The 26,391-nt window shown below is 37.2% G+C and overlaps 4 protein-coding genes across 6 annotated transcripts in view; 1 reads left to right on the plus strand and 3 right to left on the minus strand.

Moving 5' to 3' along the window:
• Nucleotides 1-1,708, minus strand: part of LOC141400649 (phospholipid scramblase 1-like) — a 78,464-nt gene extending 76,756 nt beyond the window's left edge. Inside the window, exons 1-2 of the mRNA XM_073979965.1 lie at nt 1,478-1,708; nt 1,110-1,256 (exon numbers count right to left, since the gene is read on the minus strand). Of these exons, the coding sequence (XP_073836066.1) occupies nt 1,110-1,208 (99 nt within the window). The 5' untranslated portion in view covers nt 1,209-1,256; nt 1,478-1,708. The remainder of the gene's footprint in view (nt 1-1,109; nt 1,257-1,477) is intronic.
• The window catches only part of LOC141400653 (spliceosome-associated protein CWC27 homolog), a 29,670-nt gene extending 9,504 nt beyond the window's left edge, over nt 1-20,166 (plus strand). Inside the window, exons 1-4 of one of the 2 annotated variants that reach the window (XM_073980003.1) lie at nt 11,852-12,024; nt 18,526-19,070; nt 19,136-19,525; nt 19,587-20,166. In XM_073980003.1, the coding sequence (XP_073836104.1) occupies nt 11,983-12,024; nt 18,526-19,070; nt 19,136-19,525; nt 19,587-20,133 (1,524 nt within the window). In that variant the 5' untranslated portion in view covers nt 11,852-11,982 and the 3' untranslated portion in view covers nt 20,134-20,166. Of the gene's footprint in view, nt 1-11,851; nt 12,025-18,525; nt 19,071-19,135; nt 19,526-19,586 lie in introns of those variants that run through there. The other variant, XM_073980004.1, reaches the window with a different exon arrangement.
• LOC141400658 (uncharacterized) lies at nt 12,907-16,735 on the minus strand. Its single transcript, XM_073980016.1, has 3 exons — nt 16,599-16,735; nt 16,328-16,539; nt 12,907-13,141 (listed from the first exon to the last, which is right to left on the minus strand). The coding sequence occupies exons 1-3, from the start codon at nt 16,637-16,639 to the stop codon at nt 13,035-13,037; spliced, it is 360 nt and encodes a 119-aa protein (XP_073836117.1). The 5' UTR covers nt 16,640-16,735; the 3' UTR covers nt 12,907-13,034.
• On the minus strand, nt 20,148-22,972 carry Prx4 (Peroxiredoxin 4). 2 transcript variants are annotated; one of them, XM_073980014.1, is made up of 5 exons: nt 22,868-22,972; nt 22,294-22,462; nt 22,105-22,222; nt 20,415-20,820; nt 20,148-20,342 (listed from the first exon to the last, which is right to left on the minus strand). In XM_073980014.1, exons 2-5 carry the CDS (start codon nt 22,457-22,459, stop codon nt 20,292-20,294), a joined length of 741 nt encoding a protein of 246 aa, XP_073836115.1. In that variant the 5' UTR covers nt 22,460-22,462; nt 22,868-22,972; the 3' UTR covers nt 20,148-20,291. The 2 variants fall into 2 exon arrangements, with proteins under 2 accessions (XP_073836115.1, XP_073836116.1); XM_073980015.1 differs by lacking the exon at nt 22,868-22,972 and having other exon boundaries at nt 22,294-22,824.
• Between the last annotated feature and the right edge of the window lie 3,419 nt (nt 22,973-26,391).

Below are 26,391 nucleotides of genomic sequence, written 5' to 3' on the forward strand. Positions count from 1 at the left end.
AGTTATATACAGCATTAATGTTAACAGAAGTTGGTGACTTAAGAATTTCTAATCCTTTATTATTGAGGAATATATGGTGAAGATTTGCGAATGCGTTGCATGATTGAGGCATATGTTCAATGGAGTTGATGTTACCGCATTTTGGGCATTTGTTGTCGATGTTTTTGTTAAGAAGGTGTTAATGTGTGGCAATAGTGTGGCCCATACGAAGTCTGGAGAACATTCGTATTTTTCTTTTTTCTACGTTGGTTGGATAATTAGCTAATGCGATAGGGATTGATGTTGCTATAATGAAAATGATTGAAGAGCATGTTGTTGTACTTCGATATAGATCTAAGTTCAGTTTCTATATGAGTTTTCAAATCTATTTTTTCGACGATGTCTTCACACACTAAAGCATAGTACACACGGTCCAACAAAACTGACAGTCAACGTACTTTTACGGCAATTTTCCGGCAAATAAAAACTTTTTGTTAGCTAAAAATGATTGAAATACAACATTTACGGTATAATTTAGTGGTTAGGAAAGTAATTATTCAGCTAGACTTTGATATTAACGAAATAGACTTCGATGACTGTCAGTTTTGTTGGACCGTGTGTACTATGGTTAAAGGTGCTGTACATGCATACTTAGCGGCTGTGTCAGCGTGTACATTTCCTATGATGCCGACATGCCCTGGTATCCAAAAAAGTTGTATGTTATGTTTATCTGTTAATAAGTCTCGAATTTTATTCACGGAGACCCAATTTGTGTTCAAAAAAGTAATTTTGACTTTTTTGGAGATACGACTTCGGGCATTTATGGTGATGATATGTAACTATAATATGATTTTTATACCGCTATGATTTTTCATATAAATTAAGCACACATTTTTGCCCTACCAAGTTATATGTTCGGCGCCAATTAATTCATTATAGTCGTGACTATGTATGAAAATTCATATGTCCATACATACATACGTATGTATGTATGTACACTTTATATTAGCCTTTGGAGCACACCTACACACTGTTTCGCTTTCATTTTAATTTAGGGCGTATTCAGGGAACTTTCGTTTAGCATTATAACGGATAGCATCAATCTATTTACTGATATTTGGAATACTTACATAATTTCCAGAGAATCCTGGTGCAGTTGGAGCATTCGGATGCACATATCCTGGCGGAACGTATCCCCCTTTATCCAAATTATTCATTGGCATTGACATTGTACACTAGAACTTTGAATTTGTTTAGATTTACACACAACGAAGTATCTGCAAATATTGTATAGACAATACAATTCAATACTAAACTGTACGTACGAATTCAAAATACAAATGTTTTGAAGATTCTTTAAAGTATCTAAATTTGTAGATATGATTGAATGATTTAGTACGGGTTTGTACGTTTGTTGATGATCAGCCAAGAATGTATGACGCTACGTCATTGTTTGTTTTCTTTCAACGTTTTGGACAATTGCGAAAATAATATTTACCACTGCTTTCACTTTTAATATTTTAGTTTCTTTAATGACGTTTTATATTATGTATCGTTAAATTGTAATTCACGTTATCTATTGGCCTTTAATCGTCCAATAGAAAAGAACAAATTTATTATTTTTGGATATTTGGTAAAGCTTCCAGAGTCCAGATAGCCCTACTTTTAAAACTTTTGAACTATGGATGTAATATGGATGTGTTGAATGTTAAAAAAAGAAAACAAAAACAGCTGCTCTATGAAGGTGAAATTGTTGCCAGATTACAAGAAATGTCATATTGTGTTGTTGCACACTATCACATATGTTTATCAGTTTTGTTGAATTGTAAAGACTATCGTAGACCTTCCGATCCATTGTGATCATCCAGTAGAAAAAAGCTGCAGGAAAAGAGGAGGTGGAAAAAGGGAGGATAAGGGAAAAAATAAAAAGAGAAAGTTGTTAGCGCAGTGAAAGAACGAATAGATTACAAGAATGTTTAAGAGTGGAGTAATAGTTTTAGAGTAGGAGAAAAAATTTATTTTTTTTCATATTATTTATCCAGCAAGTTAGAGGTTCAGGTTTGTTAACTTTCTTAAGTGAGAGTTTTATGGACTCAAGTTCTACGTTGTTAAAGGCTCCTTCTATGTCCAGAAAGGCAGCCAAGGTAAAGTTTGAGTTTTCCATATTCCTCTCAATAAAGCCAACCACCTCATGCAAGGCAGACTACACAGATTTGCCTTTAATATAGGCGTGTGGTGAGCTGCTTATAGAGCCGGTGTCTACATGGCTCCTTATCTCCAGATCGATCAGTCTCTCGAGAGTCTTAAGGAGAAAGGATGATAAAATAATGGGTCTGTTGTCCTTTGGTGCAGAGTGACTAGGTTTTCCCGCTTTGGGAATGTAAGTAAGTTTTACCTCTTTCCACAGACCCGGTACATATGAGAGAGTCAAACACGCCCTATAGATCTCCTCTAGGATTTGATATAAAAGCGGCGCTGCAAATTGAAGCATCGCCGGCGTTATACCATCCGGTCCAGGTGACTTATATGGCTTGAAAGTGTTGACAGCCCATTCAATCTTATTTCTGTTAACCACCTTATCAACGAGATCCAAATCCCTAGGCTCTTGAATTTGGAGGTCGTCACATTCATTATTGACGGTGTCCGCATCCTTACAGCCTGGAAAGTGGGTCTCTGCCAGGAGGTTAAGAGTCTCGGTAGCTGAGTCAGTCCACGCACCATCTTGCTTCTTGATACTTCCAATGGATTTAGGGTCCTTGGAAAGTATCCTACGAAACCTAGCTGCATCGTTGACTCCTTCTACTGACTCACAGAAATTCACCCAAGATTTTTTCTTAGCTCGCTTGATCTCACTCTTGTATTTATTGAAACTCACCTTCTGGAGTCCCAATCAATTTCGAGTTTAGTCTCATGAGCCCTGTTATACAGTCGCCTGGTAGTTTTTCTAAGCTCGCCAAGTTCCTTGTTCCACCACACTGGCTGAGATTTCTTCCCAGGATAGGTTAGTGGACAGGATTCCTTATGGCAACGGAGAAGAACGTCTGTAAGATTTTTTACGGTCCCATTAAGATCCTCAGCTGTTTCCACATTAATGTTAAGAGCCAGTTGAGAACTCGTTAGTTCCGTGTACTTATCCCAGTTTGTTCTTCGCGGGTTCCTATAAGGCATTTGTCGACCCCCGTCCAAAATGACATCAAAGGATATCTTCATATGATCCGAGAAGGAACATTCTTTAGATACCCTCCAATTACATAGGACGGATTCATGTAGATTAGAGAGGGTTAAGTCGATGACCTCCTCCCTATCCCTAATTTTAAAGGTTGGATCATTGCCCCTGTTACATATTCGTAAATTATATGATAAAATAAAGTCGAATATAGACTCACCCATTTGTTGGTGTCCTTGCTGCCCCATTGGAAATTGTGAGCGTTTGCGTCGCATCCCAGGATCACGTTACAGGTACCCATCATATCACCGAGCAACCGTCGGACATCCAAGTTTGGTGGGTCTGGGGCCTCAAAAGGCATGTATACGGATGACACCAGTGTGGCCATCCCCGTACCATGCTCCAGCCTAACCGTGCACATGTCACCGTTGCTGTAATTAGATAAAAAGATTAGATTTAAGCTCTTTTTACCTACTATACAAGTCCTCACCTTGTCCCCCTCGGACGCGGCGAAGATGTCGAAATTGGCATTGCTTAGTCCAGAAACCTTATTTTTATAGATATAAGGCTCCTGGACTAAGACAATGTCTACTTCAGAGGTCGTGAGGGACAAGAGTAGTTCAGCGGCGGCGGCTTTCCAATGATGCAGATCGATCTGCAAAATGCGCAGCCTTTGCCGCTTCCCTGCCCTTACTGAGTTTCGTGGGGTGGACTCAGTCGAAACCGAACCCATCCTGAACCGAAATTCAGTTTTCCCTCACGTTCTCTAAGATATAACTCCCCAGGGGGGTCTACCGCTACTCTCGTTACAGGGTGCTAGACTTATTACAGTCCAGCCCGATGTAGTGAGGTTGGGATTTTGCAATCTAAGCATCTTCAGCAGGAGCTCCTTATCCACAGTAGGTGGGGGAATCCACGCTGAAAGAACCTTCCTGGATGGAATATCAGTTAGGGGGACCGCCGCAAGATCAGCTCCTTCCCACAGAGCGCCAAAGCCCTCAACTGTCCGAACAAGAAAGTCTCGTGACTTCTTGTTCAGACAGTTAATAACTTTGACACCCTTTCGTAAGAAGGCGCTGCCAAATTGTCGGTCTTCGTGATCTTCCGGTCCAGAAACTATGGCAGAACGAAGACCAATTTCAAAAAGCAACCAGTTACTGTCGCTGATTCTACCGTTCGGGTCAGCTCTATCGATGATTGCCAAATGAAGGTCTTTATCATTTGCCACTGTAACTGGTCTACTGTATGGCTTCTTGCGTCCTTGACCGCGCGCCTTGGGGTTAACTTTTCCATAGGAGGTGGATGCCTTCTCTCACTCTAGCCTTTCGGAGCAGAATCGGGCTTTGAGGCAGAGTCCTTCACCGGTCGGTCATCACTAGGGGTGCCTGTAGGTTTGGGGGTGCACTCAATAGCCTTTTCCTTTACCTGTCGGTTCGGGTTAAGCTTCTGAATAGGTTTCGGCGTAGCACATTTGCCAGAGGCAGTAGGCTTAGCCGGCTCCACTACTTTATCCGGGAGGAAGATCCGTTCCACCTGGAGCTAGCGATGAAATTCATGCGGGTAAGTTCTCTCGTACTTCCTTATGAATTTCAGCTTACCCCTGATGAGGTGGAGCTCCCTCGCCGAATGCAAGTTCGCATCTCTCCCTACGAACTTGCGAAGATAGGATACAGCACGTTTGTAGTGCTTCGCATCCAATGCTTCTCGTGCAGATGCAACTTTCGAGTCGCTGCCCGTTGTCGGGGTCTCGTTAGATTCCCCGTCGTCGGACATCATTTCTGTTGCAGTCTGCCAGGACCAGTCGGAATCGGACCTGCATCCGGTTGGGTATCAGGGTTCGCACTCCCTTTGTTAGAGTCACAACAACCTTCCTGTGTAGACTTGGCCGAGATCACCATGGTGTCCAGCTCATCATCAGTCAGGGTTAGATTGTGTAAAGGCCTGAGTACATAAGCAGCCTTGCCTGATTGCCTTGCTTTCCTGCTTCATTTCTGACATAATAAAAATAAAAGAATAAAGAAGGCTGAGCAAATTTCGAACTGGGTTGCCCTTTTCTTTTTTATTCTTTTATCAGAAGTAAGCAAGGTAAGCAGGCAAGGCAGCTTATGTACGCAGGCCTTCGTCATCTAATTTGGGGGTTGGAATTGATGCACTTGTAGCAGGTACAGCTGTAGGTGCCAAGGCATCCACACCTAGAACAGCCGGATCACAATCACTTGACCTCGACGACACATGGCTTGTGGTAAATACACTTCATAACAGATGAAATAGCATTGGCTACAATGGCCATCAGCTAAGCATATGAATTATTTGGTGTCAGAAGCAAAGGAACGCTTTTCGAGTAAAATGTAGTAAAACTTGAAAATTCTTGCACGTAAAGGAACAGCGCCAGTGTGTTCCTTTGCTTATACCCGTTTATATATAACCGGATTTAACAAACCGACTGGGTTTTAAATGTCAATTCCATTGCTTATATTTCAAACAAATCCTCTCAAAGAAGGTTAACCCTGCAAAAAGCTCTAAGGCCATGTTTATATTATAGGCTTTTGTAGGGTTAACCTTCTTAATGAGGATTTATTTGACGTATTCGCAAAGGAATTGACACTTGAAACCCAGTGGGTTTGTTAAATCCGGTTATATATAAACGTACTATAATATAAACAGCATATTACCTGAGGTTACCATATTTAGAGGTAGTTTACACTATCTATCAATGTCATATGACACGAAATAAAAACATTCCATATCTACCCACGCAGGCAATGTGTAGACGTAATTTTATTACATTTTTGCTGGCGTGGACGCACAAAATAAATGGGGTAAGGAAAATCCCCAATATTGCACATATTAGTGACTATATAATGATGGAAAATTTCATGTCATATGACATTTACATATAGTGTAAACTACCCCTTACCATTTGTGACCATTTTTAAAATGAAAATCGTTTATTAACCCCAAAAAATGGAAAAACTGGAAGCAACTTTTATTAGAGAGGGAGAGGGAGCACAAATGCCTTTCTCTCATTCCACAGGCTAATGCCAAGTTTATACTTGCGCTCCAAAATCCACTGGATTTCACGAAATCCTGAAATACACCCCGGTGTTTACACTTATTTTTTTGTTGATTTCGAACATATCACAATAATCAAGGTAGATGAATATGCGCAGCTGATCGAACATGAACTTTCAAAACAAGTTGTTGTAAATTGAATTAATCATCAAAAATATACGACAATATAGAACTTTGCAACTATATTTCGAAAATTATCGTACAATTATCTATATATCGTATAAATTGTGTATAGTACTAACAAATGAAAAAATACAAAATGATTTTATCGTTGAGATATAATAATAATACATTTTGATAGATAAAATTTGTGTTCAGATCTTGCAAAATATTAATACTTGTTTTCCCGTTTAGTGCTAAAAATGTGTTCCCGTACTCCGAAATCTAGCAAGATTTGCACTTCTCTTTGAACAAAAATAGCGCCGAATAACACCCTATTCTCCTATTTTTGGCAATACAATTTTGGCCTAGTATAAACTAGCAGCATGTTAATTGGTATCTAGATACGATAGCTATACGTTGATTTTGACATTTCCGCTGCAGTTATTGCAATTTCCGTCATTTTTTCGTTCCCGTATTTTTTAAGAAATTTGTATGGGGAAGCTATTTTTGACAATTCTCTTTTTTTTCTAGCACTACCATTAAAAAAGTACGATAACACAATGAAAATAGCATTGTAACAAAGTAATTTAATATTTCTTTCACATTGTTTACAAATTTTGATACAATTTTTTTTTTGTTGCAGCAATTGACCATCTACCTTGTTTATTGTGATACGTGAAAAGTGTTGCAACTTTTGGTACTTTTTTAGGCAAAAACGGGGTTGTATATCATGTGTACTGTGATTTCGATGTTGATTTCGCTGAAATCACGAAATGCGATGATTTCATTTTTGTATGCGAAATCATGATAAATTTTGCATGATTCCGCGCGAAATCACGAAACGCCTTCGAAATCACGAAAAGACGCCGAATGTAAACCAAACATAACAGACAAATTACTTCGGGTAAAAATACTAGAACTGATTTTTCGACATTCGTTCGACGATTATTTGACAATGAAGAAAAAATGAACAAAAACAGAAGAAAATAGCGAACGCTGACAAAACATAATTAAAAACTGTGAAATAAAAGAAGAAAGGTGAATTTTTATGTTTCTTTTTGACATTGCTACCAGGGCCCTATTCCACGAAACAACTTATCAACTTTTCATTTTGCACTTATCAATATTTTTGACAATTCTCAAAGTTAAGTGTTCCACAGAACCATTATTTTTTGATAAGTGATAAGTTGCTAATTATAAAGTGAGTTTGCTTACTTTTCAAAAAAATGTAACTCTTTTTTCGATTTCTGTTCCACAAACGTTATTTCTGCTAAGTGAAAAGTTGTAACGGCAAAGCGTATTTTGCTAAGATTTTGCAAAAAAATTTGCTCTTTCGTTCCACAGAAAACTCTGCATTTTGATTTTGCAGATCAAATTTTGATAAGTTTGCCTTAAATTTGCGAGGTAAACGTTCTCTTTGCCAATGTACATTGTTAAAGCGAGATTTTGTTCGGAAATAGTGAAAACACGGTTATGACAAGAAATTGTAAAGATTTTTCCGGACTTCTACCCTCTGAATCAACCATCCTACTTCGAACTCTCACTATCCGAAATTCCACCCTACGAACAACCCCATTCCGAACTTCCACCCTGCGAACAACCTCACAAATCGAAGTTTCTCGATTTTACATTTAGACTAAACTCTATTTGAGAGACTACTTTTTTATTACTATACCCTCCACCATAAGTCCCAATTTACATTGGGCGAGTTTACTTGCGGCAATTGTCATTTTGTAGGAGAGAGAGGTGAGGCATATGGTAACCCTTTGCCTCTCAGCACCCTCTCTCACCTACAAACTGACAATTGCCGCAAGTAAACTCGCCTAATGTAAATTGGGACTAATATGGAGGGTATATTAGGTTTGTCATTTCATTTATAACTCATCGAAATAATCATTTGCGACCCTATAAGGTATATACATATATTTTTTAACAGCGTAAAATTCTAAGTTGATTTAACCACATCCGTCCGTCAGTCTGTTGTAATCACGCTATCTTCAGAACGAGTTGAGATAGGGGGATGAAATGCTGTTCACACGTGTCTTAAATCAAGTTGGAAGTTGAGTTTTGTTATAGCCCCCATATAGCAGTGCCGTCGATTTCAGGTATTTTAAGGTTTTTAGCTACATTTTCAGAACGAATTGTTTATAATATGCTTCCAAAACTTACCGACATAGGCCCATCTTTTATTATAGCCCCCATATACCGCCCAATTTCAGCTACTTTGGCGTTATTAGCTACATTTCCAGGCCGAATTAGGTATAATTCAGTCAATCATCAAGAAACGTCTCCACAATAAATTATGGATATAGGTCTACGTTTTTTTATAGCCCCCATATAGCAATACCGTCCGATTTCAGCTATTTTAAGGTTTTTAGATACATTTATAGAACGAATTAGTTATAATTTGGCAAGTAACTTCTCCACTTTGTGGAGAAAGAAAACTAATTACTCTATGCCGAACATAACGCTTTTTACTTGTTTTATTTCGCTTAATTTTATTGTATTTTATTTTTTTATTTGTATTTCCTTTCATTTTATTTTAGATTATTTTATTTCACTTAATTTTATTTTGTTTTATTTTACTTTATTTTATTTATTTTTTAACTTTATTTTATTTCAATTTACTTTACTTTATTTCACTTAATTTTATTTTATATCACTTCATTTTATATTGTTTTATTTTTATTTATTTTTTATTTTATTTCATTTTATTTTTTATTTTATTTTACTTAATAAAAATCATTATGAAATAAATGAAAAAACTTTGACCTCAAGCTCGAACACATTGTTTTTATTAACATTCAAAAAGGTCGAACAAAAACTAAGAATATTTTACTTAATTTTATTTATTTTGAATTTATTTTAATTTATTTCATTTAATTATTATTTAATCTTTATTAACGTTATTTTATTTTAATTTCATATTAATTTATTTTGTTTTATTTTATTTTATTTTATTTTATTTCATTTCATTTCATTTCATTTCATTTCATTTCATTTCATTTCATTTCATTTCATTTCATTTCATTTCATTTCATTTCATTTCATTTCATTTCATTTCATTTCATTTCATTTCATTTCATTTCATTTCATTTCATTTCATTTCATTTCATTTCATTTCATTTCATTTCATTTCATTTCATTTCATTTCATTTCATTTCATTTCATTTCATTTCATTTCATTTCATTTCATTTCATTTCATTTCATTTCATTTCATTTCATTTCATTTCATTTCATTTCATTTCATTTCATTTCATTTCATTTCATTTCATTTCATTTCATTTCATTTCATTTCATTTCATTTCATTTCATTTCATTTCATTTCATTTCATTTCATTTCATTTCATTTCATTTCATTTCATTTCATTTCATTTCATTTCATTTCATTTCATTTCATTTCATTTCATTTCATTTCATTTCATTTCATTTCATTTCATTTCATTTCATTTCATTTCATTTCATTTCATTTCATTTCATTTCATTTCATTTCATTTCATTTCATTTCATTTCATTTCATTTCATTTCATTTCATTTCATTTCATTTCATTTCATTTCATTTCATTTCATTTCATTTCATTTCATTTCATTTCATTTCATTTCATTTCATTTCATTTCATTTCATTTCATTTCATTTCATTTCATTTCATTTCATTTCATTTCATTTCATTTCATTTCATTTCATTTCATTTCATTTCATTTCATTTCATTTCATTTCATTTCATTTCATTTCATTTCATTTCATTTCATTTCATTTCATTTCATTTCATTTCATTTCATTTCATTTCATTTCATTTCATTTCATTTCATTTCATTTCATTTCATTTCATTTCATTTCATTTCATTTCATTTCATTTCATTTCATTTCATTTCATTTCATTTCATTTCATTTCATTTCATTTCATTTCATTTCATTTCATTTCATTTCATTTCATTTCATTTCATTTCATTTCATTTCATTTCATTTCATTTCATTTCATTTCATTTCATTTCATTTCATTTCATTTCATTTCATTTCATTTCATTTCATTTCATTTCATTTCATTTCATTTCATTTCATTTCATTTCATTTCATTTCATTTCATTTCATTTCATTTCATTTCATTTCATTTCATTTCATTTCATTTCATTTTATTTTATTTTATTTTTTTTTATTTTATTTTATTTTATTTTATTTTATTTTATTTTGTTTTATTTTATTTTATTTTTTTATTTTATTTTATTTTTTTTATTTTGTTTTATTTTATTTTTTTTATTTTATTTTGTTTTTTTTTATTTTATTTTTTTTTTTCATTTTATTTCAGTTTAATTGAATTTATTTAATTTTATTTTATTTACTTTTAATAATATCAGTTTCTTTTCATTTTTCCGCTCGTCTCAATTTTACATGTCTTATTTATTATTGCCAAGTAAAAAATAATGCAAAGATGATAAAACGCTCTGTGGAACAAATATCATTCACACTTTGCAAGAGAATTGAGCGACTTTCCAATATGGCGGAAAAATTGAGCAAGAGAGCACAACAACTGTGCTAAAAGAACAGTGATAGACAAATTTGCAAAGTGCAAGGGAAATTGAAAAGTAATTTTGTGCATGGTACAATAAGGAAGGTAGAACAGGTTCGAAAAAACGTTAGAAATTCAACCCTACACGTATGCCCGCTTCCTGTCAGAATTGTTATACTGGCATATGCAACAGGTTGCCTTTGTTTGTTTGATATTTTTTGTCATTTTATTCAATTCGTTAAAACAGCACGAAAATGAATGAAACATAAATATTTGTTTTCACATATACATCGAAACACGGTCAAAAACTTATTTTCAAATTAAGTTTGATAAATATATTCTACAACGGCTCTGTAATTAACGATTTCATTGCAATTTATTTTGAATCTATTTTGAAAACATTTTTAATATTTTTCAAAACAAACACATACACACACAAAATAAAAACTTCACATTGACAAAAGTCGGTCACACTCAGAAAAAAATTGAAATCAGATGTGAGCTCTGTTATACCTTTCTATTTATACCATGATTTTGTGGAACAAAAAAAGGTTATCACTTTTCAAAATAACTACTTCTTGATAAGTGCAAAATGAAAAGCGATAAGTTGTTTCGAGGAATAGGGCCCAGATTTACCATTTTTTGTTCCTTTACTTTTCTGGTAACTAGGCGTTTACACCAGACATTTTTTCACAGACAGTCGGTTAACAAATTGTTGACATTTTTGTGAAAAGAAGTGGGATGATAACTCAAAAGTGCTGAAAACAGTAGAATATGTACAAAAACAAAATACATATGTGAACGGAAAACGAGAGGGAATCGATGATTTTCATTCATTCGTCACACAGGCATGTTTTGGGTTTTTGACAATCAATACATGAACTCAACTGTCCTATCATGTGTAAACGCACGGTAAAACTGATCATGAGAGAACAATTTTAAAAGTTTTCACTTTTACCATTAAAAAAGTAAAGGAACAAAGCTTATGTTTGAGTTTTTGGTATTTTTTAGAACTGTCACTTGCACACTCCTTGGGCTAACAATACCCATTGCATTACCAAAAAAAAGAAGAAGAATGTTTTGATAGTCGAGCGAGAGTTTAGAATTGTTTACATCTCTGTTCCGGAATTAAGAAAGCAAATAATAACGTTTAAAAAATGAGTAATATATACATACAGGAACCGCCAACATCGGGAAAGGTAACTATTTTATTTTCATCACAGGTAGTCCACGTTTAACTTTACTTTCGAGGCTATATCTCGGGAAGTATACATATCGGCCTTCGGCTGGGGATTTAAGACTTTCTCCTATGGACAGGTGGAAATCTAAGGAATGGAAACAAAACTTTATTTTATATTATTAATTTTTCTATAATTAGCCGGCTACATATTTTTCGAACTTTAAAGGACTATATCTCGGGAAGTACGGACTTCACAGAAATGATATATATATTTTTGTGTTCAGGACGACGAGACCTACCGTATTCGTATTCCCGACTTATGCCACTTTTTCTTTAAATCGTACATTTGCGGCCGGGTGTTTAAGACTTTCTCATATCGATAGGACCAAATCTGGGGCACGGGAACAACATTTTTTTTAATTTAGAATTTTTTTCTTGGTATCGGGGCTTTAACCAATGGAATTTTTGAAATTCAAAGAACCGTATCTCGGGAAGTATGGATTTCCCAAAAAGAAATTATATATTGTCGTGATCAGGAAGGTGAGATCTACCTATAAAAAAATTTCATCACGATCGGAGCTGAGCGGCTCAAATTATCTTATGCCGAAAGGATTACCTGTGGTGAAAATGTCGCTAGGTGCACATAAAGAAAAGGAGTTCCAAACTTTTTGTTATTTATTTATTTATTTATGTTCATGTAAAAACCTAGCCCATAGGGCCATGATCGGTTCCAAAAACCACTATACATTTACTACTCTCAAAAACTTAAATTTAACTATTGGTCTGTTCCAGAACTGCAAGAATCTACTAATGTTTACTATTTTTCCCGACAACATAAAGGAACAAATGTTATCGTAGTAAAAATAGTAACTTCTTGCAGGTTCTGGAACAGAGCAAATGTTTTGATTCTTACCCTGCGTTTACAAATGCCAGTATTGGCAAGACAATAGGAAAAATACAAACCTTTTTCACAAATACATTTACAATTTTTTAAATATGTGTAAAGAAAAGTATGAAGGTTAGGTTAGGTTAGGTTTGGGGATGTGTAGTCAATATATATGTATATTGACTACGCCACTCGGAGACCTTTCGGTCCATTGTGATCATCCATAAAGAAAAAGGAGGTTCAGAATTACCTGAAAAGAGAAGAGAAAAGAGAGAAGAATAAAGAAAAAAGGGGGTGTGGTTTGGAGAATAATAATCAAAGAATTAATTATAAGAAATAATGAAGATGTAATAAAGACAGAGAGGGTGGTTTTTGGCGATGGTGGAAAAAACTGTCAGAGAAGTAGTTACGCTTATGGGTCGCGCCGTCCCAGCCACAACAGATTTTTAATGATGTTGTTTATGATTGTTGGTTCCATGTTTGAGTAGAAGGTTAAGCTTGGAGGAAAGCGTACTCCTGTTAGTCTATACCGCTTTTGAGTTAACATCGGGCAACGACATAGAATATGCTCGATCGTCTCCGTTTCCTCCTCATCTTCACAGAGCCTGCAATAGTCCACTCCATCATCCTGCCATTTGCCGATAAAAGCTCGGATGTAGCAATGGCCGGTAATGACTCCCGTCAATACCCTGATTTCTGATTTACTCAGACTTAAAAGCGAAGTTGTTCTCTTTGTTGAAAGATTCGGCCAAATGGCCCTTGACACGTTGCACCTTGGTTCATTATGCCATAGTTCCTTGGCCTGTTCTTCAAAGAACGTCTCCACCTTCCGAAAAAAGTGACATATGGGTGGTTTAATAGAAACAGTGATAGCTTGACTTGTTGATTGAGATCCGTGTCTTGCCAATTCGTCTGCCTTCTCGTTTCCCACAATGTCACAGTGACCCGGTACCCAGCAGAGTCGGACAGCGTTAGTTAGGTTCGCCAAAGCAGTTCTACACTCAAGAACGGCCTCAGACTTGATATTGGGGGATTTGATGGCTTTAAGAGCCGGCTGACTATCAACGAAGATAGTCACCGGTTCAAAGATTTCAGCATCCAGACTTTTTATCAACTCTGCGGCCATTTTGATCGCGAAGATTTCTGCTTGGAAAACGCTACAGTCGCTGTTCAACCTATAGGAGTACTCGAGGCAAAGCTTTTCGCAGTAGACGCCAGCTCCGGTACCTTCTTCCATCTTGGAACCGTCTGTATAGAAAGCCAGACCGTCCAGAGGAGGGTTACCACGGGTCCAGTCATCTCTACTAGGGATAACGACCTCAAAATCATCAAATCTCTGGATTGGTGATAAGTAGTCGCTGAACTTCCCCTGTTGATTTAAGCCAAGGTTTGGCCCTAGCTCTCGAAGAATGCATGCATGGCCATAGGTGCTGTCACGCCAACGATTCAATTCATGTAGCCTTAGAGCACTACGTGCTGCTTGACCTTTGATGCTAATTCTCGTGGGCAAGAGGTTTAGCATCGCGTTCAGAGCTGCTTGTGGTGTACTTCTAAAAGCTCCAGTTATCAGGATCGAGGCTGCCCTTTGCACCTTGTCTATGCTGCCCGAGTTCGACTTGTGTCGAAGCGCATGCCACCAGACAAGACATCCGTAGGATAGGATGGGTCTCACCACAGTATTATACAACCAGTGTATAATAGCTGGATTTAGACCCCAGCTTTTCCCAATCGAATTCTTACATGAATAGAGTGCGATCATACCTCTCTTCGTCCGTTCCTCGACGTTCCTTTTCCATCTCAGTTGAGAATCTAGGATTGTACCTAGGTATTTGGCCTCAGGAGATAGATGCAACTGCACTCCATCCAATGTTGGTGGTATGAAGTCGCCAAGCTTACGCTTTCTGGTGAACAATACCAGTTCTGTTTTCGTTGGATTTACACCAAGGCCATTTGTGGTGGCCCAACGAGACAGCTTTGATAAGGCTCCTTGCATAAGCTCCGAAATAGTGGACAAGAATTTGCCAGTTATTAGTAAAACTACATCATCCGCGTATGCGACAACCTTGATGCCCTGATTGTCGAATTCCGCCAAAATATTGTTTATCACAAGTAGCCACAGCAGCGGTGAGAGTACACCTCCCTGGGGAGTACCTCGTGTTACTGTCTTCCTTGTTGTCAACTCCCCGATACTGGAATTTATGATCCTGCTCTCCAGCATTCTCTTTATCCAGCAGATCAGGGTTTCCGGGGTGTTGACCGATCTAAGCGAGAGATGAATGGATTCAAGTTTTACATTGTTAAAGGCTCCTTCTATATCCAGGAAAGCCGCCAAGGTAAAGTTTGAGTTCTCCATATTTCTCTCAATGAAACCCACGACCTCATGAAGAGCAGTTTCGACAGATTTACCTTTCATGTAGGCATGCTGCGAGTCGCTCAGCGAGGCAGTGTCTACAAAGCTCCTAATCTCCAGATCGATCAGTCGTTCGAGTGTCTTGAGGAGAAAGGAGGATAGACTAATAGGTCTGTAGTCTTTCGGTGCAGAGTGACTGACTTTCCCCGCTTTGGGGATGTAAGTTACCTTTACCTCTTTCCACAGATCTGGTACGCAGGAAAGAAACAAACAGGCCCTAAAGATCTCCTCCAGAATTTGGTATATCTGCGGTGCAGCAAATTGAAGCATCGCAGGAATTACTCCATCTGGACCAGGTGACTTATAGGGTTTGAATGTACTTACTGCCCACTTTATTTTGTTTCTGCTTACAACCTTATCGATGAGGCTCTCGTCCACTGACTCTTGGACTTGGAAGTTGTCACATTCAATGTGAAGGTTACTGGCATCCGTGCAGTCAGGGAAGTGGGTCTCAGCTAGAAGGTTTAGAGTCTCAAGACCTGAGTCTGTCCACGTGCCGTCCGGTTTTTTGACACTACCGATGGATTTGGGGTCCTTCGAGAGTATCTTACGGAATCTGGCAGCGTCGTTTACCCCTTCTACAGACTCACAGAAACAAACCCATGACTTCTTTTTGGCGCGCTTGATTTCACTCTTGTATTTGGTGAAACTCGCTTTATACGATTCCCAGTCACTGTCAAGTTTCGTCGAGTGCGCCTTGTTGTACAACTTTTTGGTGTTTTTCCGTAGTTCGCCAAGATCCTTGTTCCACCACACCGGTTGGGATTTCTTCCCAGGATAAGTTAATGGACAGGCATCCTTATGGCAGCGATGAAGGATTTCTGTTAGGTTGGACACCTTACTGTTAAGCTCAGCAACTGTTTCTATCCTTCCGGGAAGTGTCAGTTGATGGTTCGTCAGATCAGTGAACCTTCCCCAGTCCGTCCTTCTCGGGTTCCTATAAGGATTTTGGCGGACTCCGTCGAAAGAGATTTCAAAGTATATCCTCAAATGATCCGAAAAGGAGCATTTGTTGGATCGACTCACCTCTAGTGTTGGTGTCTTTGCTGCCCCAGTGAAAATGGTGGGCGTTGGCGTCACATCCAAGGATAACGTTACAAACGCCCAGGTTCTCCTTCAGCAGCCTGTGTACCCCCTGATTTGGTGGATCAGGGTCCTCATACGGCATGTAGATTGAGGACAGGAGAGTGGCCTTCTTCCTGCCGTTCTCCAGTCGCACCGTGCACATGTCTCCATTACTGTAATTAGATAGAAAGATTAGATTGAGGTTCTTCCTACCTACCACACAGGTCCTCACCTTGTCCCCTTCGGACGATGCAAAGACCTCGAAGTTGGCATTGTTCAGTCCAGAGACCTTATTTTTATATATATAAGGTTCCTGGACTAGAACAATGTCTACCTCTGAGTTCGTGAGGGACAGGAGTAGTTCGGCGGCAGCTGCTTTACAATGATGCAGATTAATCTGCAAAATGCGTAGCACCTGCCGCCTACCTACTCCTACTGACTTCCGCGAGGTGGACTCAGTCGGAACCGAACCCATCCTGAACCGAAGTTCAGTTTTCCCTCACGAATCTTAAGGTACTCCTCTCCTGAGGAGTCTACCGCCATCTTAATGTCCATCCCTCCATTCTCCTTACAAGGGGTGAGACTCATTACAGTCCAGTCCTTAGTAAGGAGACCGGGGTTCTGGAGCTCCAGCATCCTCAGCAGAAGTTCCTTATCCACGGTAGGTGGGGGAACCCATGCTGGGAATACCTTCCTGGACGGAATCTCCGTTATAGACACCGCAGCAATTTTTGCCCCCTCCCAAAGTTCATCAAAGCCATTAACTGTCTTCTTAAGGTACTCTTGCGAGCTCCTGTTGAGACATTTAATGACTTTAACTCCCTTGTGAAGGAAGGCGCCACCAAACTGACGGTCACCCTGGTTCGCCTCAGTGGACACAATGGCTAAACGAAGCCGAGTCTCGAAGAGCAACCAGTGACTTTCGCTGATTTTCCCGAAGGGGTCAGCTCGGTCGATGATTGCTACTAGGAGCTCGTCATCGTTTGCCACCGTGGCCGTTTTGGCGTAGGGTTTCCTACGTCCTCGCTCACGTGCCTTGGTAACAGCTTTTCCTGAGGAGGTGGACGCCTTCTCAGTACTGGTGCTGCTTCCCTTGGCTTTGTGAGCAAGGACACCAGCGTAGGAGTTCGCCGTGTTGACCGTCTGAGAGATCATCGTCTTCTTTGGCGAAGGCTGAGGGCCTTCTGAAGAGCGAACTCGCTTCACAGTCTTTGACTGCGAGGACTTGTTCGTCTTCTCCGAAGTCGATGATGTCCCAGTCGATCCACCCGTCGTTACTCCCGAGTGGCTTGCGCAGGTCTTCTGTTCGTCCGCTTTACCCTCATTAGTTGGGGTAGGAGCCGGATTCGGGACAGTCACCTTCTCCAGTTGACTACTCTTACGAGAATCATTTGGAGTCGGATTATGCCCCTTATCCTTTTCCAGTCCCTTCTGGCTCGGGTTCGGCTTCGGAACAGCTTTAGGTTCCACCTTGCTGTCAGAAGCAGCAGGCTTCACCTCCACCTTTTTGCTTGTCGCCGCAGTCTCTACTGAGTCTTTGGCTGAAGCTGAAGCAGGGTTCGGGAGAAAGATTTTGTCCACCAGGAGCTCGCATCTGGGTGCATTTGGATAAATTCTTTCGAATTTCCGCATGTACTTCAGCTTGCTCTTGATGAACATGATCTCTCTCCTAGTATGCGAGCTCGCGTCCCTTCCCACGAACTTGCGCAGATACGAAGCTGCACGCTTGTAGTGCCTCGTATCTGAAGCCTCTTTGGCAAAAATTGCGTCTGCGTCGGTGTCCGTCGATGAGGTTTCCTTGGATTCCCCAACGCAGGCCGGAGACTCAGAGTCAGTGGCAATTGTTGGAGCTTCCGTTGATTCCCCCTCGATGGTCATCGACTTAGAGTCAGTGGCTGCTGATGGATCATCCCTAGGTTCTCCATCAACATCCATTGACTCCGTGGCAATCTGCCTTCGAAGCTTAAAGTATGAATGTATAGGTGAAAATGGTTTGTAACTTTGCTATTGTCTTCCCAATACTGTCTGTGTGTAAACGCCTAGTTAAAACAGTAAATCTAGCAAATGAATACAATGTAAAAGCAAAAGTCTTAAACTTTGTTAAGTCCCCTAGGATGACAATTTAATATTTGATATTTGGTACTTTTTCAAATTTATAGGTGCTTCTTCGTACTACAGTAGGTGATATCGACATTGAACTATGGTCTCGAGAATGTCCCAAAGCCTGTCGAAATTTTATACAGCTCTGTATGGAAGGCTATTACAACAACACAATATTTCATCGCGTAGTGAAAGAGTTCATTGTGCAGGGAGGCGATCCATGTGGCGATGGTACAGGAGGAGAATCTATTTATGGGCAACCGTTTAAAGATGAATTTCATTCACGTCTACGTTATACCAGACGTGGTCTTGTTGGAATGGCCAACTCAGATAAGGATGATAATGGATCACAGTTTTTCTTTACAATGGGTCCTACGCCAGAATTGCAAAATAAAAACACCTTGTTTGGCAAAGTAACTGGTGATACAATTTTCAACATGTTAAAGCTGGAGGAAGGCGAAGTCGACCACAATGAAAGACCTATGTATCCACATAAGATTTTAAAAGCTGAAATTCTTAAGAATCCCTTCGATGATATTGTACCACGGGAATTGAAGAAGGAAGTTAAAAAAGACAAGAAAAAGAAGAAAGAAAAGGGTGTCAAGTAAGGTGTACACATATCTATTCGACTGGATCGGTGAATTTTAATTTACTCTTATATCCTTTTAGGAATTTTGGTTTGTTGTCATTTGGAGAAGAAGCCGAGGAAGATGAGGTTGAAACTACAGAATTTGTACAGAAAAATGCTGGTAAAGCAAAATCCTTACACGACGTTGTTGATGATCCAAAGCTAAGCAAGGAGCCGGTCAAAGTAAAATTGGAAAGTGAAAGTAATTCGGAATCGGAAGGCGAATGGAAGGTACCCATAAAGGAAGAGCCATTGGATGATGATGAATTGCACGATAGGAAGCAACGCATTAAGGATAAACTGAAATCAAGGATTTCAGAGATATCTAAAAAAAGTAAAGCCCCTATAAAAACAGAAGAAATATCAGATTCGGATGATGATCAATTACTAACACACGAAGATGAGAAACGACTTCAAAAGGAAAAGAAGAAGTAAGTTTTGTTCAAAGATGATTCTAATAGGCTTTTTAATTATGAAACCATCTCTTTGCAGGGAGGAAATTCGCCAGGAAATACAATCACTTAAAAAACAATACCAAACCGAAAAGAGACAAAAGGACGAAGAACTAGAAAAGAAAGTACAAAAAGATTCCAAACAAAAAGCCAAAAAGCTTGAACATGACAACAATGAACTTATCAAGAGTTTCATTGAGGAAAAGGAAAAGTACGAAAGTCTTAAGGCCAAAATTCCCAAGAAGGGCTCGACTAGGGAAGATTTCACATTAAGTTTACTCTCCAAGTTTCGTTCCAAATTAGATGCTTTGAAACAAAAGCGTGAGGAGCACGAAAACGAAGACCATGAAGATGAAGCTACAACTAATAAAGTCGATGACACCATTGTTGAGAAAGAAATTCAAGGCGACGACTGGTTGTGCCACATATTAAAGTTTCAAGAAGATGTTCCTGTCTTGGCTAAAGATGCCTCTACTAAAGGTGATGATTGGTATGATGTTTATGATCCACGTAACCCCCTAAATAAACGAAAACGGAAAGAAGCCACTGGTGGTCGACCGGAAAGCCAAAATAAAAAACGAAATTAAAAAGACAATAAAGCTTTTGTTTTTATCAAATTATTTTTGGAATTTTAGTAAAAATTGTAAATTATAAAAAATGGATTGTTTTGGAAGGAAAATGCCACACATTAATGATGTAATTGTCACAGTTTCATTTTGTTTGTATCTTCACTCTCCTCTCTCTTTCAATTATTTTTCTCAAAGTATTTGGTTTTTTCATTTGGAGTTGGTACAATCTAATGAGATACAGAGGGGAAAAAATAGTTAATATAAAAACTAGTTTAATGGGAATATTATGCATGACTTACTGTATCGGCACCGGGTTTCCAACCAGCTGGACAAACTTCACCGTGTGTATCGGTGTATTGGAAAGCCTGTACCAATCTAAGAGTTTCATCCACCGAACGACCCACAGGTAAATCATTCATTGTTATTTGTCGGAGAATACCACGATGGTCAATAATGAAAAGACCGCGCAATGTATGACCCAAATCATCCAAATATACACCATAATCCCTGCTGATTTTGTGAGTTAAATCGGAAAGCAAGGGTATTTTAACATTACCCAAACCGCCTTCTTTGCGTGGGGTATTAATCCATGCCAAATGTGTGAAATGTGAATCTACACTGCAAGCGATCACCTCAGTATTGATTTTACGGAATTCTTCAATACGATCGGAGAATGCAATAATTTCGGTGGGACACACAAATGTGCTGAAATGTGAGAAAAAAGGATATAATTAATAAAAATTGGTAACAAGTAACGCAACAAGAATAAAATCTGCCCATAATCCCAAACAAAATTCTACAAAAGAAAAAAGTTTTGGTTTGTGACAATAGGGGATTCAGAGACTCTCGGACCTCTTATTTGTTATTGTAGCAACGCAAATATCCCCCTTCCTATATTTTATTCAGTTATCTAGTTCGGGTTCCTCAGTGTTCAGATTCAAAAATTCTGCATCCTGGCAGCGTCTACAAAGATTCAGGAAGCACACGTCAAAAGGACATATGGGAGAAAGTTGAGTTTAAGCATTAAGCTCGGATAAAATTATAATTTTTTTATATAGCCGGGCTTCGGCGGGATTTAAGACTTTCTGCAATAGACAGGAGCCAATCTAGGGAACGGGAGCAACATTTTCTTTTAAATTAAAATTTTTCTCTAAGTAGCCGACATTTAACAAGGGAATTTTCGGAACTTCGGAAGCCCATATCTCGGGAAGTATGAACTTCCGCAAAAAATTTTATATATATTTGTGGTCAGGGTAACGATCCTGATTTGGTCCCGATCCGAGCTTAATGCTTAAACTCATCTTAAGCCGACATGTGTTGTTGCAACAGCATATGATGCTAGGTTCAGACGCTGGAAACATTTTTGGGTCAATCCGGTACGAAAGAACCCGCTGCTATGGGAAAATGACATGTGATGGATGCATCGTCCGGATATTATCTGGTCTAAAAGCACTGGTGTTTGCCTTGGGGTGGTATCCGAGTACGGTATTCACACTTTACTTGCATCACCCATTTGATTTGGATTTGGCATTCCACCGCGTTATTATTTTAGTGGTATTTTAAGTGCTCTAAAAATATAATCATACATAGTACGGATATGAGGAACTGAATCTACTATTCCTGAGGTCCGTACTATCTATGGATAAAGTTTCGACCGAACTGGTTACACCTTTCGAGGGCTATGGTGCGCAACAGCAATGCAAATATTGACGGACAGCAACGTTTGAAAAAGTCGATAGAAAGCCTACTCAAGCGGAAATCAGGTCAGACGGACTGTAGGACATGGAAACTACGTCTTAAATTTTGTGAGCTTTGAAACTGTCTCATTCCAACTTTAAAAAGAACTATCTATTTAAGTGGCGCCCCCCATTCCGGACAGGTCTATTATAATCTTGACTTTTAAATAGATTTTATCCCCTAAAACAGCCCCCATAATACGCTTCCTCAATACTTGTAAGTAAACACTTAGTTTTTATCATCCATACTCACAAGTCTAATGGGTAAAAAAGTAATACGACATATTTTCCAGCATATTGAGATAGTGACAATTTTACAAACTCTTTGTTGACCACAGCTGTTCCTTCAAATTGGGGAGCTGGCTTGGAAACTGCAAAAAAAAAAAACAGATTTTGTACATTAGAAAATAATATTTATTTGATATCTTCGTATCTTACTTACTGACTGCTTTGGTAGTTTGCAATGTGTGATCGCTTTTAGGATTTTCTGCGGGATAAACGGAGCCACCGGCAAACGAATAACATGAATCATTATCTTCTGTTGATAGAGCAAGGCTGCTGCACAAACCCGCCAACAGCAACAGGACAATTGACAATGAATTTGCCATAATCTGAATTTTAATGGAAAATTTAAATATTAGTTAAAAAACGCCCACAACTTTCTTTAACTCAAATTATCATCAAGGAATAAAAAAGTCGCCACGCGTCACTTTAAATTTTAATCGCTGTTTTTCCAATATTCGATAAGCAACCCTTTAACGTAACGTGTCTATTGAAACAAGTGTGTGTTTCAGTGTGCTTGTTGTATATATTTTTTTTAACAAATAAAATAGTTCGATCGACTTCCGTCTGTATCTATTGTTATCAATTTATTCAGTGTGTTGTTGTTTCTGTTATCATTTTGTGAAAGTTTTCAAAGACAACAACAAAACATTAAAAACGCATTTTAAAACGTCTTCTAATGTTGATGAATAAAACTTAATACATAATCATAATAATTGTAAATATTTTCTTACATTTTAGTTTAAAAATCTCCCTCTATATCTGCAATGCAATATGAAAACAATCCAACTCATCGACCGGCTAATTAAAAATAAATGAGTTGCCATATTGTTGACATTGTATCAATTACTGATGACGTATTGGAATTTTATTATAGACTGAATCAATTCCATTGCATCAAAAGTCGTGACTAGTGGTCTGTTCCTTTACTTTTAAAAATGGTAACAGTGGCAAAAAATGGTAAAAGTGGTGAACTGGTTTCATATAAATTGTATGCTTTTTAAAGTAAAGGAACACTTTGCAGGTTAAAAATGGTAAGAAATGGTAACCTCAGGCACGTAAAGGAACAGAGCTTAGGTGTTTCACAAGACAATTTGTCTTATGCAAGTTTACATTTACGAAATCCACTCGATTTCAACTGTCAATTCCATAGCTCAAACGTCAAATGGAATCTCATCTGGATTTCATTTGACGTTTAACCTATGGATTTTACAGTTGAAATCGAGTGGATTTCGTAAATGTAGACCAAGCATTAGGGGTACTTTACACGGTATGTTTTTTACATATGAGTTGTCACTTCTGCCATACAAAATGTATATGCAAAGTGACAACTCATATGTAAAAAACATATCGTGTAAAGTACCCATTAAATATTGTTTATATTTCAAATAATTCCTCATAAAGAAGTTAACCCTGCGAAAGGCTATTGATCTGTTCCTTTACTTTTGAAAGTGGTAAAACCGGAAAAAGTAGTATAATATGCCATTTAGATATGACACCATTAGCCGGATTTAGCCCATTATCAGGTTTTATTTGCTAAATCCAGCCAAAATCTACCAGATTTCCCATGGTAGAATAAAGTGAAGGTAGGCCACAGCTAACAGCTGATTACAATTTTTTTCTTTTTATGGCCTAATCTGTCAAAAGCAGGGTTGATATTTTGTACTGTTTTTGACATTATGCAATCATAAAGGTAGATGTATCGCTGAATTGTTCCAACAAAAAACTTCTGCTGTAACCCTATATCTTAAAATTGAAAGCAAGGACAAAAAATGTGTATTCGCGTGGCAAAATAAAATTGTTGATTTTTTTTAGCAAAACTTACGAATGAACGATTTATCAAATATTGATATTAATTTAAATTTGTTCCAAAAGTACGGGAATGTACAATTTTTGTAAAAATTCTGCTGACATTTATCTGCAAATCGGACGCCAGCAATCACGATGTCAGATTAGCCAAACTTGTCAATTAGAAAATAAGTGATGTTTTTACAATATATGGCACTTTTAACATACATATAAAAAGTGAAGCTCTAAGTTCCATATGTTTTTGTAATACGGGATAGCTATGCAGGTACATCTACCATTATTATTGTACCATGCAATTTGACGTTTTAAGCCATGGCTGCAGGGTGGCATTTCTCAGTGATTTTCATACCTGGCCTACCTCTACTTCATTGTACCATGAGATTTCCCATACAAAAATAAATCCTCCTATTGAGTAGATTTGTTTTAAATCTGGCATAAATCCTCGTATACAACTCTGTTTTTTGCAACATGTTGCTAGAAAATACAAAAAGTTGCAAGCTGGCACAAGAAACAAGGTAGATGCATCAGTGAATTGCTACATTAATATAATTTAAAATGTAAAAATTTGTAAACAAGGCGGATAAATTAAATCTGTTTTGATGTACAAATTTGATTTTAATCAACCAAGACTAATATTTATGATGTCTAACCGATAAAATAATTCGTTTATTTATTTTAGATGGGCAAACTGCGATAAAATAATTCTTTATTTGCTCTTTAGTTAGCATTAGTAGCATATGGTCTGTTCCTTTACTTTTAAAATTGGTAACAGTGGCAGAAAATGGCAAAAGTGGTAAACTGCTATCATATAAATTGTGTGCTATTAAAAGTAAGGGAACACTTTACAGGTTAAAAATGGTAAGAAATGGTAACCTCAGGCACGTAAAGGAACAGAGCAATAATGTGCTAACATTTTCAGTATTAAACAATAAATTTGTAAGTTGACGTATGTTTTTTGAGACGAATTCAATTAAAAAAAATTCTTTTGACGTTTCAAATTCGTTCAGATGCGCTGATGCATCTACCTTGGTAATTGTGCTATGCACAAAAATCAGCTGACTGCCATTTAAATCCTCCAAAATGTATATCTAAATGCAATGAGATTTGTACTGGATTTATTAAATCCAGTCGAGGATTTATGGCAAGTCTAAATGAGCTATAAGTTGTAAACTGCACTCATATGAATTGTATGGTGTCTGAAGTAAAGGAACGCTTTTCGAGTAAAAACTGGTAAAACTTGAAGATTCTTGCACGTAAAGGAACAGAGCTATAGGTGTAAAGACTAGTGCTCTGTTGCAGAACCTGCAAGAAGCTACTATTTTTTGACTACGATAGCATTTTTTCCTTTATGTTATCGGAAAAAATAGTAGATTCTTGCAGTTCTGGAACAGACCAACATACATGGCACAATAATACAGGTACAAAAGTCATAACCCTATTATTTACATTTTTCAAATAACTGTAAACACAAAAACACAGAAGCGGAAAAATAGAAAAAAAATTAAATAAAAATAAAATGGATGTAGCTTTAATATAATATAAATTTTAAACAACATATTTATACCCTAGACAGACGGCAGCGTTAATTTGCATTAACTGCCTTAATTCAAATTAATTCGTGCATTATCCACATTCTTAATGCACAAAATCAAAGGAAATTTAAGCTGAATTTAGCAATTTCAATATGGCAATGCTGTTGAAAATCAATTGTCTTTTGTCAAATTTCCATGTTTAAGAAAATAAAAAGGGAAAGCAAATCAGCAATTTTCGCGTTTCTTCAAAATAAGTAGTGGTCTTTTGAGAGTAGAATAGCAGCTAATCGTTTTTCACGCCTTCTAACAAATCTCTTTTTCAAATTTTTATTTTCACAAAAAATTTCATTACCCACCATACCAATTCTATCGAAAATTATATCTTCCTCAAATGTTTTTTAAAGCTTTGCAATATTTTTATAATGTTAAAAAGACAAAAAAGTATCGCGAATAAATTAAATTTATTTTTACTTCATCGTGGTAAAAAAATCAATGGTAGAAAGTGTATTTGTTTCGCATATTTTGGCGAACTTTTGCAAAGTTTTATGAAATGGTCTGCTGGGTACAAACAAACAACACAAACAGCTGTTTCATAAATGCAGATACTATCGTCTGTCAGTGTGAAAAGTTAATTCAAATTAGGACATTTTTAATGCAAATTAACTCTGCCGTCTGTCTAGGGTATTAATAGCAATTTGTAAGAATATTTTTTGCAGTATTCCATTTCTAATTTTCAAGCAAAGTAAACAAAGATCAGCTGACTGGCATCTTTTATCATTTTAGACTAGTCTAAACAACTAGGATTTGAAAGTTGAATTTAGACCAATTAATGTATACTGCTAAAACTTTATCAAGAAATAATTTTTACCATCGAGAAAGCTTTGTTGTTTAGTCCACGGCCACACTACAGATCGACG

Source organism: Musca autumnalis, unplaced genomic scaffold (genome assembly GCF_047663935.1).
Source record: "Musca autumnalis isolate F117 unplaced genomic scaffold, ASM4766393v1 scaffold_4, whole genome shotgun sequence".
Classification (NCBI taxonomy): domain Eukaryota; kingdom Metazoa; phylum Arthropoda; class Insecta; order Diptera; family Muscidae; genus Musca; species Musca autumnalis.